The sequence below is a fragment of the Trachurus japonicus genome, chromosome 3, assembly GCF_045865225.1.
Source record: "Trachurus japonicus isolate A0001 chromosome 3, Traja_1.0".
Lineage (NCBI taxonomy): Eukaryota > Metazoa > Chordata > Actinopteri > Carangiformes > Carangidae > Trachurus > Trachurus japonicus.
This window is the reverse complement of record NC_140909.1, coordinates 1,042,189-1,060,209: the sequence shown is the minus strand read 5'-3', so window position 1 is coordinate 1,060,209 and position 18,021 is coordinate 1,042,189. Positions and strand designations below refer to the sequence as shown.

The window sequence follows — 18,021 nt, the reverse complement described above, 5'->3', positions numbered from 1 at the left end:
AGAAAACTCCACATTCTCTGATTCCAGCTTCTTGAATGTGAATATTTCTGGTTTCTTTGTTCCTTTATGACAATAAACTGAGTCTCTCTGTGGTTTGTGGACAAAACAAGACATTAGAGGACGAGAAACACTGATTGATGTTTTTAACATTTTTTAACATTTTATTGACCAAACAACTAAATGATTAATCGTTTAAATAATCAACAGATGAATCGATAATGAAGATAGTGGTTAGTTGCAGCCTTAGTTGTAGTTTTCTAAGCCTGTTTACATGTAGTTGTGGTGAATCTACTGGTTCCTGTTGCTCTGTAAACTTCATCAAGTGTCTCGATCGGCCGGACGGCGCTCGGTTTGTCATTAAACAACATCAACGAGATGCTGCACGTTAAACTATCAGAAGTTTCATTCATCGTGGTGTTTTCTTATTGCTCTGGTGTGTGTGTGTGTGTGTGTGTGTGTGTGTGTTTGTTTGACAGACAGCGTCACATGGCTTCAAACACTTCAAGGAAGAAACTTTCTTAGGAAAACTCAGATTCTGAGCAGAGCATCAGGGTTTTTACCAGTGAGGCCTGACGTCATAAATATCATATATATTATATATTATTACTAACTATATCATATCATCATATCCTTATAAACATAACTGATGTGAATTAAGTGTCTAAACTGTTTTACAAGAGACCGCCGCAGCGCTTCGTAAAATAATCATCAAAAACATCAGAAATGATCAGAAAACTCTTCTAATTCAGATCATTTAATATTAAACAGAAGAAAATAATCAATTATTTTGCACAAGTGTCAGCTCTTAAATGTGTGTGAGTGTTGTGTGGATGATTTTGTTCTTAGCTAATAATAAATCCTGGATGAGAAAACATTTGTAAAAACTGTGTAAGTGTGACTGCACTGCAAAAACTCAAACTCTTACCAAGAATATTTGTCTTATTTCTAGTCAAAACAAATCTCATTCTACTTAAAATAAGACTCATCATATAAAAAGTAGCTTATTTTTATACACTTTTTTACTCCTTTCAAACATATTTTCATTTGAAATAAGTAGAAAAATCTGATAGTGGAGCAAGTTTTTCTTTCTTATTACAAACACAAAACAATTTGCTTTCACTGGCAGATTTTTCTACTTATTTCAAGTGAAAATTAGTTTGAAACAAGTGAAAATGATCTAAAAACAAGTTAATTTTTAGGTGATGAGTCTTAGTTTAAGTGGAAAGAGATTAGTTTTGACTAGAAATGAGACATTTTGACAAGAAATAAGACAAATATTCTTGGAAAGATTTTGAGTTTTTGCAGTGTAATGAACAGGTTTGTTCTTAGTGAACGAGGCCGGATGTTGTCGAGGACTCGTTGGTTCTCGCAGCAGCTGGAGGTGAAACAGCTGAGCAACATGAGAATAAACTGTTGTTGTGTGTCTATGTGTGTGTGTGTGTGTGTGCAGGTAACGACTCCAGCAGTGTGAAACAGGAAGTGTCGTGTGTGTGTGAGCAGCCATGGGCCAGAGCTCCGTGCTGCTGCTGCTGCTGCTGCTGCTGCTGGCGGCCGCCTCGCGCTCGCTCCACGCCGTCAGCTTCCCCGAGGACGTCGAGCCGCTGGACGTCGTCGACACTCACTGTGAGTAACACACACACACACACACACACACACACGGAAGGAAAGAGAGCGCACAACTACACACAACTGTTTATATGACAGTTGGGGGAAAAAAACAACGAATCATGGTCTTAATTGGCTTAATTATGGCTTTCTGCTTCCATCTATGGTGTTAGGGTCAGTTTGACCTGTGTTTTAAATCAGCTGTAAAACACACTAAAACATTTTTTTTCATCCAATGTGTTTTTCTTCTCTTGGTTACATTGTTCGGCTCCTTATCCATGAAGATGTTAGTTTTAATATTCTTGGTGTGGACCACTGGGCCTTTTATTTGTGTCAGTTTACCCTTCGACTTCAGTTGAACCTTCCTCTTGTCTTGTGTTGGGGTCAGTTTTGACTCGAGTCTTAAATCAAAAACCATTTGTTTCTCATCTCTTGGTCACGTTGTTCAGTTCCTTATCCATGAAAAGGTTGGTTTTGCATTAATGATTTCAGTTTTAACTCTCATTATTGTGGTACTTTTATGCATTCAAAACCTGAAAATGGGACACACAAGAGAAGGGTTAACGACTAAAACTGGACAACTGAAGTTCATGTCAACGTGTTGGTCCGACTGAACCAGATCCGACTAGAAGTAGAGAAGCAGAGAAGCCGACTGGAAAAACAGAAAAAAGCGTCTGAGCTGCTGTGATTCAGAGCATTTCACACAGTTTCATTTTTTTTAAAGGGACAACGAGGAGTTTTGGAAAAGTGAATTGTTTTCACACTACATTTATGAGCCTCCCCACCGTGAAATTCTTTGACCGGCGCAAGACAGACTCATGTTTTCAAACACAGTTTTTATTTGGACCTAACCAACTCACGTATCCCTCCGCCCAGGGTTAGCGCCCGCCGATCAGCAGTTGGTTAGGTCCAAATAAAAACTGTGTTTTTCCTGCACTTTGAAGGGCTGGAAAAAATTATATTATAGCGAACAATGGAACTGTGTTTTTTTTTCAGGTAAAACCTCTTTTAGGCCGTGAAAATAGGCCGTTTCTTTGGGTCCGTTCACAACACTGTATGTTGTAAATCTCTGGGCAGGGCTATTATGGGCTGGCGTTGCTAACGGGAGGAGTGCAGAGAGTCTTCTACTGCAATTAAAGTACTTAGGGGCTATTTGTAGATCATACAACCCCACTTTAAAAAAAATGCTACTATCCCTTTAACAAGTGTGGGTAACGTAGATTCATCCACATTAATATGAGACTTTTTTATTGTCGTTCTGCCGATGGAGAAACTCCTCGTTGTCCCTTTAAAGGAGGAAGCCCAGAGCCGAACCCGACCGAGTCAGTTGTATCTTCAGCTCGGACCGTCGCTTTAAAGTTGTTTATCTCCAGTGTTTTAGGAGGAGGTGGTGGAGTCTGTATCAACCTGCTGAAACAACACGTATCTCCACCTGGTGCTGAACACACACATGTGGGATAAAGACCAACACAGGCAGCGTTGACTTCCTGTCCCGTCAGCAGTTCACACACACACACACACACACACACACACACACACACACACACACACACACACACACACACACACACACACAGAGAGTCATAAAATCGATGCTGTGGACGGACGGTCAGCTGCTGCATTAACTGGATTTCATTTTCATCTGTGTGATGTAGAGGAGCAGAGAGATGCTGACACAGGCACACACACACACACACACACACACACACACTGTTACTGCTCCTTTCTATTAAAGGGGACCTATTATGCTTTTCCAGCTTTTCAGACTTTTATACATGTTTAAAATGTTGGATAATGGTTCTAGAGGCCGTGGAAGTGTCATATCCTGAGGTTAATGCATTTGGAGGTAAACCCTGCTAGATAATTGGGATTTCTCTGCACACCTGTTACACTCGGTTGCGCTGAGTTTTTTTTCACATGAGCTCGCGTCTACGTCGATGCGTGCCGGACTCCCCTACATGGTCATGCTGAGGTCTCTGCTCCAGCCGGCCCCGCCTCCTCCCATGCTGCTCTGTTGTGGCTGGGGTCACAGCGGAGAGCGGAGCGGACTACTTCCTGCTTTTTCCCTGCATGTTTTAGCGCTGTAGCGTCACTTTACTAAGTTTTATTTAGAAGTTTACGCCGACGTTTCATGTAAGTGAAGCTGTACCTGTGTGAGCAGCGACGTACCGCCGGGGCGACGTTGTTCGTCGGACCGACGTAACGCTGGACCACCGGAGCACCGGAGCTCCGGAGCTGCAGCGGCTCCTCACACAGGCAGAGCCCGTCTGCAGGCCTCCTTGGCCGGGCAGGCGTCCGTGCTCATCGCGGTAGAGAAAACCATCGCTAATAAACATACCCGCAGGTTTTTTAGACGTTTACCGCTGTGTGGTTAGTCTATTTAGCAGAATGTTGGTCTCATTGATGAAATCTTGTGGCAGTTGAATTAGTTTGAATGAAAAGTGAAGCTGTGAGAAGGAGGAGGAGAGGAGCAGTGCTGCGGAGCTCTGTAGTCTATGTGCACAAATCACCACATTTACATCAATAAATAACTGTTTTATTATGAACTGACCAGTCTGCATATATTTTTAATTTATTTTATATATTTATTTTTGCATTTTTATATTACATGTTACATGGTTACAGTAGCCTACATGGCAAAGACTACTCTATACCATCTTTGGTTAGGGTGAGACTAGGTCATGGGCACATTTCATTACACAATGTAGACTGGTCAGATGCAGACTGGAGATCTGGCAATTTGCCTACTGCAGATTTAGCTTTTGTTTGCATACTACATTTTGGCCAAATCAGTAGGTACTAGTAGTAGACATCGTCATGGTAACACAATGCTGAGGGAGTGGTTCATTTGCATTTAAAGGGAGGGGCCACTGAAACAGACCGTTTTGCAGAGCCCTGTTTTTGAGAATGCTGTGATGTTTGATCTTTGGGGTATTTTGACCGAAGCACGTCACAGACATGTCTTTAAGACACCGAGGAACTATTTTAGTTTGTGCAAAAAGGAGCATAATAGGTCCCCTTTAAACACACACACACATTTATGTTGAGTGAATGTGTGTTTTAACAAGGAAGAGAGGAAGGCAGAAAGGACAAAGGGAAAGATGGGAGGAAAGAAGGAAGGGAAAAATGAAGGAAAGATAGAAGGAGAGAGGAAGAACAGATTGGGGTCAAAAAGGAAGGAAGAAGTAAGGACGAAGGGAAGGAAGGAAGGGAGAGAGGAAGGAAGGAAAGAAGGAAGGATGGATGGATGAAGGGAACAGAAGGACAACAGGAGGTTAAAAGAGTCTCGTCTCTCTGTGTGTTTGTGTGTTTCCAGTTTGTCGGAGGTACCCAGTTTTCCGAGGCCGGCCCTCTGGAAACGAGTCCCAGCATCGTCTCGACTTCCAGCTGATGACCAAGATCCAGGACACACTGTTCATCGCTGGCAGGTACACACACACACACACACACACACACACACACACACACACACACACACACTGCAAAAACTCAAAATCTTTACAAGAATATTTGTCTCATTTCTTGTCAAAATGTCTCATTTCTAGTCAAAACTAATCTCTTTCCATTTAAAATAAGACTCATCACCTAAAAATGTACTTGTTTAGATCATTTTCACTTGTTTCAAACAAATTTTCAATTGAAATAAGTAGAAAAATCTGCCAGTGAAAGCAAGTTTTTTGTAATATTAAGAAAGTAAAAATAATAAATAGTAATAAGAAAGAAAAACTTGCTCCACTGTCAGATTTTTCTGCTCATTTAAAGTGGAAAATTTGCTTGAAAAAAGTAAAAAAAAAAGTGTCTAAAAACAAGCTACTTTTTATGTGATGAGTCCTATTTTAAGTAGAATTAGATTTATTTTGACTAGAAATGACATTTTGACTAGAAATAAGACAAATAATCTTGGTAAGATTTAGAATTTTTGCAGTGCGCACACACACACACACACACACACACACACACAGACACACAGTTATCTCCATCTCTTTCTCTTTCACACATCCCCAACACCAACACACTCAGTCAGTCCTTGGCAGGTAAACAGTGTCCTGGGGGAGGGGGGTGGGGGGGTAGAAAGCTCTTAGTGTTATTGGATCTGAGGCAGCTGGTTGTGTATCTGATGTATACGGCCCCGGATCGATGGATCGCTGGGAGGCGTCTATCATCCCGCGGCTGACGCTCCGTCGTCATGGCCGCGCTGGATTTATGAGCTCTGGGATTAAACCTGGTGTTGGAGCAGGAAAACAACCTCCACACGTTGGGAATGAAAACCTGCAGCTCCGACACACCACACCTTCACTCACTCTGGGTAGATAGATAGAGACCTTACAACACCGATATGCATGCAACACACAGCTGCATTAAAGGGATAGTTCAACATTTTTGTCAAATTGGCCCCATTGCCATAATCCCTATAGTCATAGCAGTAGGTTCGTTACCTTTAATTGTCGGTGCAAGCTGTTTTTAGAACGGAGGAGCAGAGCCGTGAGCTGCTCAGAGCTACGCTACGGAGGCTCATGGGATTTCTTGGTTTCCCTCATCATCAAACTCATCAAATACACAATCCAACAACTCCACAACGCTCTGGTGGACAAGTTGTGAGCTGCACATTCACCACGCTATGAGATAATAACACAACGTTACCACACAGAGTTGTTTTAGAGGGAAATTCATGCAAAACCGCTGATGCGCGTTGCCTTCAGGGACAGTTTTTCATCATCAGTCTCTGTATTTCCCTCTAAAACAACTCTGTGTGGTAACGTTGTGTTATTATCTCATAGTGTGGTGAATGTGCAGCTCACAACTTGTCCACCAGAGCGTTGTGGAGTTGTTGGATTGTGTATATGATGAGTTTGATGATGAGGGAAACCAAGAAATCCCATAATGAGCCTCCGTAGCGTAGCTCTGAGCAGCTCACGGCTCTGCTCCGCCGTTCTAAAAACACCTTGCACCGACAATTAAAGGTAACGAACCTACTGCTATGACTATAGGGATTATGGCAATGGGGCCAATTTGACAAAATGTTGAACTATCCCTTTAAAACAAAATAATAAAATAAAAACGTTGTAGCTGACTGACAGAAACGACTGGTTCCAACCTGTTTCTCTAAATAAATAAAACATTGTGTTTCCTGCTCCTCTCTCCTTTAATGACGGGAACACAACTGGAAATATTCTCATAAGGAAAATAAAAACCAAAAATAGAAAAAACAATGTAAATGAGCTGCAGGTTGTTCCTCTAAGTAAGTTAGAAGAAATAAATACACTATATTATTGTATTATATATACACACGGATGTTGTGCAGTGTCACTGATGAGCTGTGTTGTGTTGTTGTGTTGTTGTGTGTCCACAGAGATCAGGTGTACCTGGTCAGTCTCAGAGAGTCCTACAGGAACGAGATCATTCCCTACCGGGTGAGAAACACTGAGCGTGGAAAAGAGACTGCTGTGTGTGTGTATAATGTGTGTGTGTGTGTTGTGTAACGCTGCGTGTCGGTCCTTACAGAAGCTGACATGGCGATCGGGTCAAGACGACAGAGACATGTGTGCTGTCAAGGGGAAACACAGAGTACGTTGTTATCAGCTCTCAGCTTTTATTTCATGTTACACCACAGTGTGTGTTAGCACTGTGTGTGTCTTTGTTTGAGTGTGTGTGTGTGTGTGTGTGTAAAGCTGCTGTCTAAACACTGTGTGTGTGTGTGTGTGTTTTTCAGGACGAGTGCCACAACTTCATCAAAGTGCTGGTTCCCAGAAACGACGACCTGGTGTTCATCTGCGGCACCAACGGATTCAACCCCATGTGCAGATACTACAGGGTCAGTCACAGTTTATTTTAAAGGGATAGTTCAACATTTTGTCAATTTGGCCCATTGCCATAATCCCTATAGTCATAGCAGTAGGTTCGTTACCTTTAATTGTCGGTGCAAGCTATTTTTAGATCGGTGGAGCAGAGCCGTGAGCTGCTCAGAGCTACGCTACGGAGACTCATTATGGGATTTCTTGGTTTCCCTCATCAAACTCATAAAATACTAGGGGTGGGAGAAAAAATCGATTCACATAAATATCACAATATCTTTTATGGCGATTTTAAATCGATTTATTTTTTCAAAAATTGATTTTTTTTGGGGGAAATTCTTTTTTTTTGAATGTTTTAAAATATTGTGCAATGTGCATTTGTTCGCCTTTTTTACATACAGCGAGTACAGGTTTTGAAAAGGGTTTAAGTTCACTTTATAATGGAATAGTGGTATGTTAATTTATAGGCTCCTACAGTATTTGTGTGCAGATAAATGTTAGAAATGCAGACTAAAAATTGAGAGAATTGGCAATATCATAGAATCGCAATTTAAATCGAATCACCATCCAAAAAATCATAGAAGAATCGAATCAGGAGAAAAGCATATCGTCCCAGCCCTATCAAATACACAATCCAACAACTCCACAACGCTCTGGTGGACAAGTTGTGAGCTGCACATTCACCACGCTATGAGATAATAACACAACGTTACCACACAGAGTTGTTTTAGAGGGAAATTCATGCAAAACCGCTGATGCACGTTGCCTTCAGGGACAGTTTTTCATCAACAGTCTCTGTATTTCCCTCTAAAACAACTCTGTCTGGTAACGTTCTGTCAATTAAAGGTAACGGCTACAGCCTACTGCTATGACTATAGGGATTATGGCAGTGGGCCAATTTGACAAAATGTTGAACTATCCCTTTAAAGCAAAACAAAGCAGAGTTTGCATGCTCGGATGTCATTTGGGTAACACACACACTTTGTGTTTAAATGAATTTGACTGAACTCGTGTGATTGGTTCCTGTGTGATCCAGTGTGTGTGTCCTTTAACAAAGCTCTGATGATGTGTGTGTGTGTTGATGGTGATGATGATGATGATGATGATGATGATGATGATGATGATGATGATGATGATGATGATGATGATGGTGATGATGATGATGATGATGATGATGATGATGTGTGTGTGTGTGTCCTCAGCTGGACAACCTGGAGCTGGATGGAGAGGAGATCAACGGTCTGGCTCGCTGCCCCTTCGACTCCAAACAAACCAACGTTGCCCTTTTTGCCGGTGAGGGTCAAACACACACACACAAACACACACACTGAAGCACACACACACTTTAGAAGTAGAAGCGTTGTGTGTGTTGGTACTTACGTTCTCATTATCACCTCGGTGTCTTCGCCACAGTAAAAGTGCGCCTGCAGCGATAACAACTGAGCCAATTAGAGCCGATAGAAGCAGTGGAACAACAGAGACCGAGCTGTTGCCGTGTGTTACCGTGTGTTGCTATGTGTTGCTGCGTACACTGCAAAAACTCAAAATCTTACCAAGAATATTTGTCTTATTTCTAGTCAAAACAAATCTCATTATACCTAAAATATGTATATTTATACATATACTACATACATAGTTATACATAAAAAAGCAGCTTGTTTTTAGACACTTTTTACTTCTTTTCTTCTACTTATTTCAAGTGAAAATTAGTTTGAAACAAGTGAAAATTATCTGAAAACAAGTTGATTTTTAGGTGATGAGTCTTATTTAAAGTGGAAAGAGATTAGTTTTGACTAGAAATGGGACATTTTGACAAGAAATAAGACAAATATTCTTGGAAAGATTTAGAAAGATAGAGTTTTTGCAGTGTGTTAATGCGTGTTGCTGTGTGTTGCCGTTTGTTAATGCGTGTTGCTATGTGTTGCCGTGGTGTGTTTCAGAGGGGAAGCTGTACTCGGCCACCGTGGCAGACTTCCAGGCCAGCGACTCGGTCATCTACCGCAGCATGGGGGACGGATCGGCCCTGAGGACCATCAAGTACGACTCCAAGTGGCTGAAAGGTAATCATCACTCTCTCTCTCTTTTTCTCTCTCTCCCTCAGTCTCTCCATCTCTCTCAGTCTCTCCTCCTCCGTCAGCCAGCAGGCTATCAGGGACGGCACCAAGAAACAATCACATTTTCATTTTCATGGCCATTTTCTTTATAGACAGAATCTCCTTGTTGTTTACATTCTACTTCCGGGTAGAAAACCAGCACGTAATTTGATTGAGATCAATAGTAACGAATGAGAGTTTAGATAGGCTAGCCTATATATCATATTTTTTACGCCCTATCACCGTTTAGACAAATCTGAAATGATTGAAGAAACATTACTATTTCTGTGTGTGTGTGTTTTGTGTTGCTATGTGTTGTATTTATTCAGTTTGGGGGAATCATGGTGTCTAGAAAGCATCAGTGGCTGCAGCTGACAGGGACAGCTAACGGTAGCTAAGCTAACGGCGGTAGCTAAGCTAACGGCAGCAGCTAAGCTAACGGCGGTAGCTAAGCTAACGGTAGCTAAGCTAACAGCAGGACGTCAGCTGTTAAAACCCTCCCGTTGTCGGACACGACATGAAACTACTCCAGTTAGCTCAGTCATGTTGTAACTCAGATATCCGCTGGAGAAAATATTTTTTCATGGAGCGTTTATTGAGTCACTGAGTTATTAAAGTTAATCATCAAAAAAAGAAGGCAGATCAAAAGAAAAGGCAGATTTACCAAGCTTTGAATGTACAAAAGGGACCTTAAGAAACAACATAAACTGTCCGTTTATCCGGCTGCAGTTGTGCGACTAAAGGTCCCCACACTATGTGCACAACTTCTTTTTTTCCCCATCAACCGAACAATAAAACACGTGTGTAACTTTGTTTTCATCCCGTTGCGAGTTGCGCTGATGATCTGCCTGTTTGGTTCTGACATAACCTTTTATTGGAGAGTGACGGTGCTGAGGAATCTTTTACCATCAATCAGCCACACACACACTCCTCTTCCTCTTCCTCTTCCTCTTCCTCTCCCTCTTCCTCTTCCTCTCCCACCTTGCTCAGCTCTGTGGGATCGGTGCTGTTCTCTCCCAGGCACCGATCTAGGTCACATCCAGTCCCATCCAGCCTTGTACAAATCCCTGAAATATTCAAGATGCACAGTGGTGGTGACGATGCAGAAACACACTTCATCTCTCTGTCTCTCTGTCTCTCTCTCTCTCCCTCAGAACCTCATTTCCTGCACGCGGCCGAGTACGGGAACTACGTCTACTTCTTCTACCGGGAGATCGCCGTGGAGCACAGCAACCTGGGCAAGGTAGGAAACATTACATCATCACATCATTCCACACAGATACAGGAAGCAGGATGCCTTTCTCAAGAAACAGCCCCCTCCTCCTCGCCCCCCCCCCCCTCCCTTAGTGCGTTCACTTCCACCACAAATGGCCCCGGTAGTAATGTAATGTAGTAATGTAATGGGGCCCATTCAGGCGAGGACAGCACATCGCAGTAGAAAACAGGGGGAATGTCCACAGAGAGTGTTTGCTGGGAATGTTCTGCTAATGTAAAACCATTACACACTCCCAGAGCCTGCACACACACACACACACACACACACACACACACACACACACACACAGACACACACACACACACACACACACACTCTGACATGCTGAGGGCATTAGGATGTTGTGTGTTTGAGGCCGGCTTCAGGCCCTGTCAGGCCCAACGCTCGCAGATAAAAAAAAACGGCAAAATATTTCATGGGATGTGCCTTTCAGTTCAGTTAGACAGCGACGGCGTTTTGGGAGCTTGAAAACGCAAAAAAGGGAAACCACCCTCCAAACATTTCCATATTTTGCACATTCTGTTTCATAAACTGTAAACTCCTCCCTATGTCGTCTGTAACAACATCTCTGTCCCGTCTGTCCGTCACTGCAAAAACTCAAAATCTTACCAAGAATATTTGTCTCATTTCCAGTCAAAAATGTTATTTCTAGTCAAAACAAATCTCATTATACTCAAAATAAGACCCATCACATAAAAAGTAGCTTGTTTTTAGACACTTTTTACTTCTTTCAAGCAGATTTTCACTTGAAATAAGTAGAAAAATCTGATAGTGGAGCAAGTTTTTCTTCCTTATTACAAGCACACAAAACTTGCTTTCACTGGCAGATTTTTCTACTTATTTCAACTGAAAATTTGTTTGAAATAAATGAAAATGATCTAAAAACAAGTTAATTTTTAGGTGATGGGTCTTATTTTAAGTGGAAAGAGATTAGTTTCGACTAGAAATTAGACATTTTGACAAGAAATAGGACAAATATTCTTGGAAAGGTTTTGAGTTTTTGCAGTGTGAGTGAGGGATCCCTCCTCTGTTGCTCACCCTGAGGTTTCTCCGATTTTTCCCTGTTAAAAGGGTTTCCATGGAGTTTTTCCTCAGTGGATGTGAGGGTCTAAGGACAGAGGATGTTGTTATGATGGGATGTAAAGCCCTTTGAGACAAACTGGTGGTAAAAAAACGGGCTATACAAATAAAATTGCCTTGTCTTGCCAGAGTGGAAATCTTAAAAACACTCCGCCGTTGCGTCCCCATGTGAAAGAGAGTGAGTGAAAACGCGAAAGTCTGGAGGGCACGGAAGGCAGGCGTGCGGACTTGTTGGTGTTGTGTGTTGTGCGACATGCTGCCACATAGTCGGCGCCTGGCGTGCTACAACATTGGATTCCACAGACTTTTGCGTCGCCGTGTGCACACCACACAGATTTCCTCCCCAAAAACACTCGTCTGAATGCGAAAAACAAAGTGAGAACGCAACAACACCACTTCAGCGTTTTCTGTTCAGATGGTTTCTGTGTAAACGACCGGTTCTCCGTCTGGTGGAGCTGCAGGAAGCCTCCTCTTCCTCCTCTTCTTCCTCCTCCATCCTCTTCCTCCTCCTTCCTTCCTTCTGCTCCTCCTCCTCTTCCTCCCTCCTCCTCCCTCCTCCTCCTCCTCCTCTTCCTCCTCCTCTTCCTCCTCCTCCTCCTCCTTTCTTCCTTCTGCTCTTCCTCTCTCTTCCTCCTCCTCTTCCTCTTCCTCCTCCTCTTCCTCCCTCTTCCTCCTCCTCTTCCTCCTCCTCTTCCTCCTCCTCTTCCTCTTCCCTCTTCCTCCTCCTCCTTTCTTCCTTCTGCTCTTCCTCCTCCTTCCTCCTCCTCTTCCTCCTCCTCTTCCTCTTCCTCCTCTTCTTCCTCCTTCCTCTTCCTCCTCCTCCTCCTCTTCCTCCTTCCTCTTCCTCCTCCTTCCTCCTCCCTCCTCCTCCTCCTCTTCCTCCTCCTCCTCCTCCTCTTCCTCCTCCTCCTCTTCCTCCTCCTCCATCAGCCACCGGCTCATCTATATTTCATCCAGACTATTGCCGTGGCGACACCTGCTCTCTGATGGAGCTTTGCATCGGTTAATTATTAAAAGTGTCTCAGCCAACACACACACACACACACACACACACACACACACACACACACACACACACACACACACACACTTCATTCATTTATACGCTGTGCAACAATCACACAATCACACGGCCGAGATGAAGACGAAGACGAAGACGCTGCCTGGACGTGTTCGGTTTGCTCCGGTCGCGGGAACAATCTGCACACACACGCGGTTTAAAGAGCGAGAGTGTGTGTGTGTGTGTGTGTGTGTGTGTGTGTGTGTTTGTTAAGTCGTGTGTGCTGAGTGGCGACAGGACGGAGCTGCATTATTCAGGATGTTGAAGTGTTTTAGTGACGTTGGCTCAGCTGCTCTTCCTCTCTGTCCTCCGCTAAACCCTCTTCCTCCTCCTCCTCCTCCTTTCTTCCTTCTGCTCTTCCTCCTCCTCTTCCTCCTCCTCCTTCTCCTCCTCCTCCTCTTCCTCCCTCCTCCTCCTCCTTTCTGCTCTTCTTCCTTTCCTCCTCCTCTTCCTCCCTCCTCGTCCTCTTTCCTCCTCCTCCTCCTCCTTTCTTCCTCCTCCTCTTCCTCTTCCTCCTCCTCCTCCTCCTCCTTTCTTCCTTCTGCTCTTCCCTCCTCCTCCTCCTTTCTTCCTTCCTCCTTCTCCTCCTCCTCATCCCTCCTCCTCCTCCTCCTTCTCCTCCTCCTCCTCCTCTTCCTCCTCATGCTCTTCCTCCCTCCTCCTCCTCTTCCCTCCTCCTCTTCCTCCCTCCTCCTCCTCCTCCTCCTCTTCCTCCCTCCTCCTCCTCCTCTTTTTCCTTCCTCTCTGTCCTCCTCATCCCTCTTCCTCCTCCTCCTTTCTTCCTCCTCCTCTTCCTTTCTTCCTTCTGCTCTTCCCTCCTCCTCCTCCTCCTCCTCCTCTTCCAGGTGGTGTATTCCCGTGTGGCTCGTATCTGTAAGAACGACGTGGGCGGGTCTCAGCGGGTTCTGGAGAAACACTGGACGTCGTTCGTGAAGGCGCGGCTGAACTGCTCGGTGCCCGGCGAGTCCTTCTTCTACTTCGACGTGCTGCAGTCCGTCACCGACATCATCGACATCGACGGCGTTCCCTCGGTGGTCGGCGTGTTCACCACGCAGATGAACAGGTGAGGTTGTTTTTAATTCACCGATGAAGCAGCAACAGACAGGATGAAGAGATAACAACGAGGCACACTGCAAAAAAAGCTAAATCTTTCCAAGAATATTTGTCTTATTTCTTGTCAAAATGTCTCATTTCTAGTCAAAACTTCACAAAGAACAAACCTGTTCATTACACTGCAAAAACTCAAAGTCTTCCCAACAATATTTGTCAAATTTCTAGTCAAAACTAATCTCTTTCCACGTAAAATAAGACTCATCACCTAAAAATTAACTTGTTTTTAGATCATTTTCACTTGTTCCAAACTAATTTTCACTTGAAATAAGTAGAAAAATCTGCCAGTGAAAGCAGGTTTTTTGTGCTTGTAATAAGAAAGAAAAACTTGCTCCACTGTCAGATTTTTCTACTTATTTCGAGTGAAAATCTGCTTGAAATTAGTGAAAATGATCTAAAACAAGCTACTTTTTAAATGTGATGAATCTTATTTTAAGTATAATTAGATTTGTTTTGACTAGAAATGACATTTTAACTAGAAATAAGACAAATATTCTTGGTAAGATATTGAGTTTTTGCAGTGCGGTCTCTGGTGGCGGTGCTGATGTTTTATTGATGCGCTGCTCCACAGCATCCCGGGGTCGGCCGTCTGCGCCTTCTCCATGGCCGACATAGAGAAAGTCTTCTGGGGACGCTTCAAGGAGCAGAAGACTCCAGACTCGGTGTGGACGCCGTACCCAGAGGACAAGCTGCCCAAACCTCGGTGAGACGCCGTCCACACCACTTCATAGTGACCGAATTATCTCAGTCATCGATAGCCCATAATTATAGCGTTATTTTTAACAGAGCTCATTTTCAGGAAACATTCCCTCAATGCAAGTTTGAATTAACACTTAAAGGGACAACCAGGAGTTTTGGAAATGTAGTGTTTTCACTACATTTCCCATGAGCCTCAGCTCGCACTGTGAAATTCTTGGACCGGCGTAAGACGTGGACGAAAGGAAAACATTTACCAAGAATGTTTTCATTGATCAAAAATGAAAGTCGGAGGTTGGAAGACGATCAGATACCGTCGTAGTTCCGACCATCAACGATGCCAACTAGCGATCCGGCGGCGTTATTCTAATGACCCGCCGGGCAGCGTCCGGGAAACCAAAACTAGGAAATGATGCGAGTCGACCACTAAATAATAATATAAATAAAATAAAGACAAAACAATATATTTATCTAAATGAACCCGTTAACAAGTGGTATGGTAGATTCATCCACATTAATATGAGACTTTTTTAGAACCAAATAGAAACTCCTCATTGTCCCTTTAAACTACATTTAAAAACTAATTGAACACATCACAGTCCACAGCTCGTCACCGTGCGTTCTTTCTAGTGTTCATCTCGATCAATGAGCATGTTTACATTACGTTGTGTTTTACACCTTTGACATCGTCTCTCTTTCCTTCTTTTCTTGTCTTTGCTCCGTCTCTCCTCTGATCGCTCCACTGGGTTCGCTGTGAAACGCCGTGCGTCAGTAATAAAGGTCGACGTGTGAAACACAAGCAGAGTATGTGGCGTAAACGAAGCTTCGATTCAGGAAAAAAGCTGCAAAGAGTCTTGAAACGAAACTGAAAACTGCAAAATACAGCCATATATTTATTTATTTTTCTTTTTTTCTATCTTAAATCCTACATATACGTTGTGTCTACATCTGGAGACTTGCGTGAGACTGTTGTTACATATCCCGATAATGATCCACCATGATAATGAGATTAATTTACACACAAACGGTTACTGCTACCGTGTAAAGATTGACCGTATAGCGGTGACCGTTACACCCCCACAGCCTCGATGATAATAAACGTTGAAGTTTCCTCTGAGCGGAGCAGCCGGTCGCCACCTGGTTTAAACCCGGTGAAGTCAAATCTGTCTCAGCAGGTTATTATCTCTGACCCAGCACACACACACATCCACCATCTGCTGATGATTTAATTATTAATTTGGCATAATTAGAAGCGTTGCATATTTAACCTGTTTACAGTCGGCGTCGTATATTTGTGGCCCTGCCCTGTGTCCGAAACACAAAGTCCATGAAACACTTCATTACCCCGGTGAATCATTGATGGAGGATAACCATGCATATGTATATTTTATGTCTCCGTCTCTTTGTGATCCTAATGACCACCTGCTCCCCTCCCATCATGCTCTTTCCATCCGTTTCAATACTCGTCATTATGACTCTCTGGAGAGTCGTCCTATAGGTTGATCTTTGACTTCTCGCCCCCCCCCCTCTTCTCTCCGTCACAGACCCGGGAGCTGTGCAGGTCACGGTCCGGCTGCGTCCTTCAAGAGCTCCATCGAGTTCCCTGACGACACGCTGCAGTTCATCAAGTCCCACCCCCTCATGGACGCCGCCGTGCCGTCGGCCGGCGACGAGCCGTGGTTCACCAAGACACGAGTCAGGTAAACAAGGAACCAGAGCTTTTCATCTACCTGAGCTTTGGACCGCATGGTTAAAGGGATATTTCAACATTTTTGGCAAATTCTCCTATTGCCATGATCCCTGTAGTCATAGCACTAGGTTTGTTACCTTTAGTTGTTGGTGCATGACGTTGTAAGATCGGCGGAGCAGAGCCGTGAGCTGCACGGTATTTCCACGTTTCTCTCATCAAATCAAATACACAATCCAACAACTCCACAACGCTCTGGTGGACAAGTTGTGACTTGCACATTCACCACGCTGTGAGATAATAACGTATAATTACGTAACATTACGACACATGAAGCAAATACTTAGAACTACTTTCTCTTCTGAAATCCATCCGCCCAGCAGCCGTGTCTGGAATGTAGTTCCGGCTGCATTTAGTACCTCTAAAACAACTCTTGTCTGGTAACGTTGTTAGTTGTGTTGTTGGATTGTGTATTTGATGAGTCACGTCTCTGCCCGGCTGATCGAAAAATAGCTTGCACCGATAATTAAAGGTAACAAACCTACTGCTATGGCTACAGGGATTATGGCAATGGGTGAATTTGCCAAAACATTAAACTATCCCTTTAACAAGAACAATAAAAACACGTCAACAAGCTGTTTTTATGATAGACTGACTGTCAGTAACAATAAAAGACACTAAACTAAACTGAAAGTGTTCAGCCTTCATAAAGTTTTAAAGCCAGTTAACAGTTAACTCCAGTTTATAATGATTCACTGTGTTTACCGACACTGAAGGATGAGTCCTGAATAAAACAAAGTTTGACCTTTAGTAACTCAGGCCTTAACGTGTGTGTGTGTGTGTGTGTGTGTAGGTACAGGCTGACGGCCCTGGCTGTGGACAACGAGGCCGGTCCTCATAAGAACTACACGGTGGTTTTCATCGGCGCCGAGTCCGGCATCGTCCTGAAGGTTCTGGCCAAAACCACGACGACGTCCCTGAACGACAGTCTGCTGCTGGAGGAGATCGACGTCTTCAACAGGGCCAAGTACGAACACACACACACACACACACACACACACACACAGACACACACAAACACACACACACACACACAGACACACTCTCAGTTCCTCTTCTGTCTTCCTGTCTGTCCTCGGCTGCAGACTCAGCAGCTCTGTCAGTTAGTGATGTCACCATTATACATTTTCTTGGTACGATTATTGTCAAGAGCAATAATCACGGTGTTACGATTATCATGACTATTATGCATTAATTAATTTCACAACACTATGAATGTGTAAAATCAAATATACTCTGTATGTATTTATATATAATACTCTTGTTTACACTAAATATTTCAAGTATCTATTAATATATGACCAATTATTAACCCCCCAGGGGAAGCATTTGACATATTCAGGTCATAAATTGTCATCTATACCAAATGTTTACGTTTATTTTAGTCGTTTTTTGTTTTATTTTGTTGTTGTTTTTTAATAGAAATGACACGCTAACATTTAAATTCCTACCAGTTCAATGTTACACTGTAAAAACTCAAGTATCTTACAGAGAATATTTGTCTTATTTCTAGGCAAAATTTAATTTCTAGTCAAAACAAATCTCATTCTACTCATAATAAG

General features: G+C 43.2%; 1 protein-coding gene across 4 annotated transcripts in view; it reads left to right on the top strand.

Moving 5' to 3' along the window:
- sema6d (semaphorin 6D) overlaps positions 1 to 18,021 on the top strand; it is a 39,996-nt gene that overhangs the window by 10,601 nt on the left and 11,374 nt on the right. For all 4 annotated transcript variants that reach the window (XM_085804799.1, XM_085804783.1, XM_085804791.1 and 1 more), the window contains exons 2-13: positions 1,451 to 1,623; positions 4,922 to 5,033; positions 6,956 to 7,016; positions 7,108 to 7,170; positions 7,316 to 7,417; positions 8,600 to 8,690; positions 9,338 to 9,457; positions 10,645 to 10,733; positions 13,752 to 13,969; positions 14,588 to 14,719; positions 16,257 to 16,412; positions 17,253 to 17,426. In XM_085804799.1, the coding sequence (XP_085660925.1) occupies positions 1,503 to 1,623; positions 4,922 to 5,033; positions 6,956 to 7,016; positions 7,108 to 7,170; positions 7,316 to 7,417; positions 8,600 to 8,690; positions 9,338 to 9,457; positions 10,645 to 10,733; positions 13,752 to 13,969; positions 14,588 to 14,719; positions 16,257 to 16,412; positions 17,253 to 17,426 (1,439 nt within the window). In that variant the 5' untranslated portion in view covers positions 1,451 to 1,502. The remainder of the gene's footprint in view (positions 1 to 1,450; positions 1,624 to 4,921; positions 5,034 to 6,955; positions 7,017 to 7,107; positions 7,171 to 7,315; positions 7,418 to 8,599; positions 8,691 to 9,337; positions 9,458 to 10,644; positions 10,734 to 13,751; positions 13,970 to 14,587; positions 14,720 to 16,256; positions 16,413 to 17,252; positions 17,427 to 18,021) is intronic.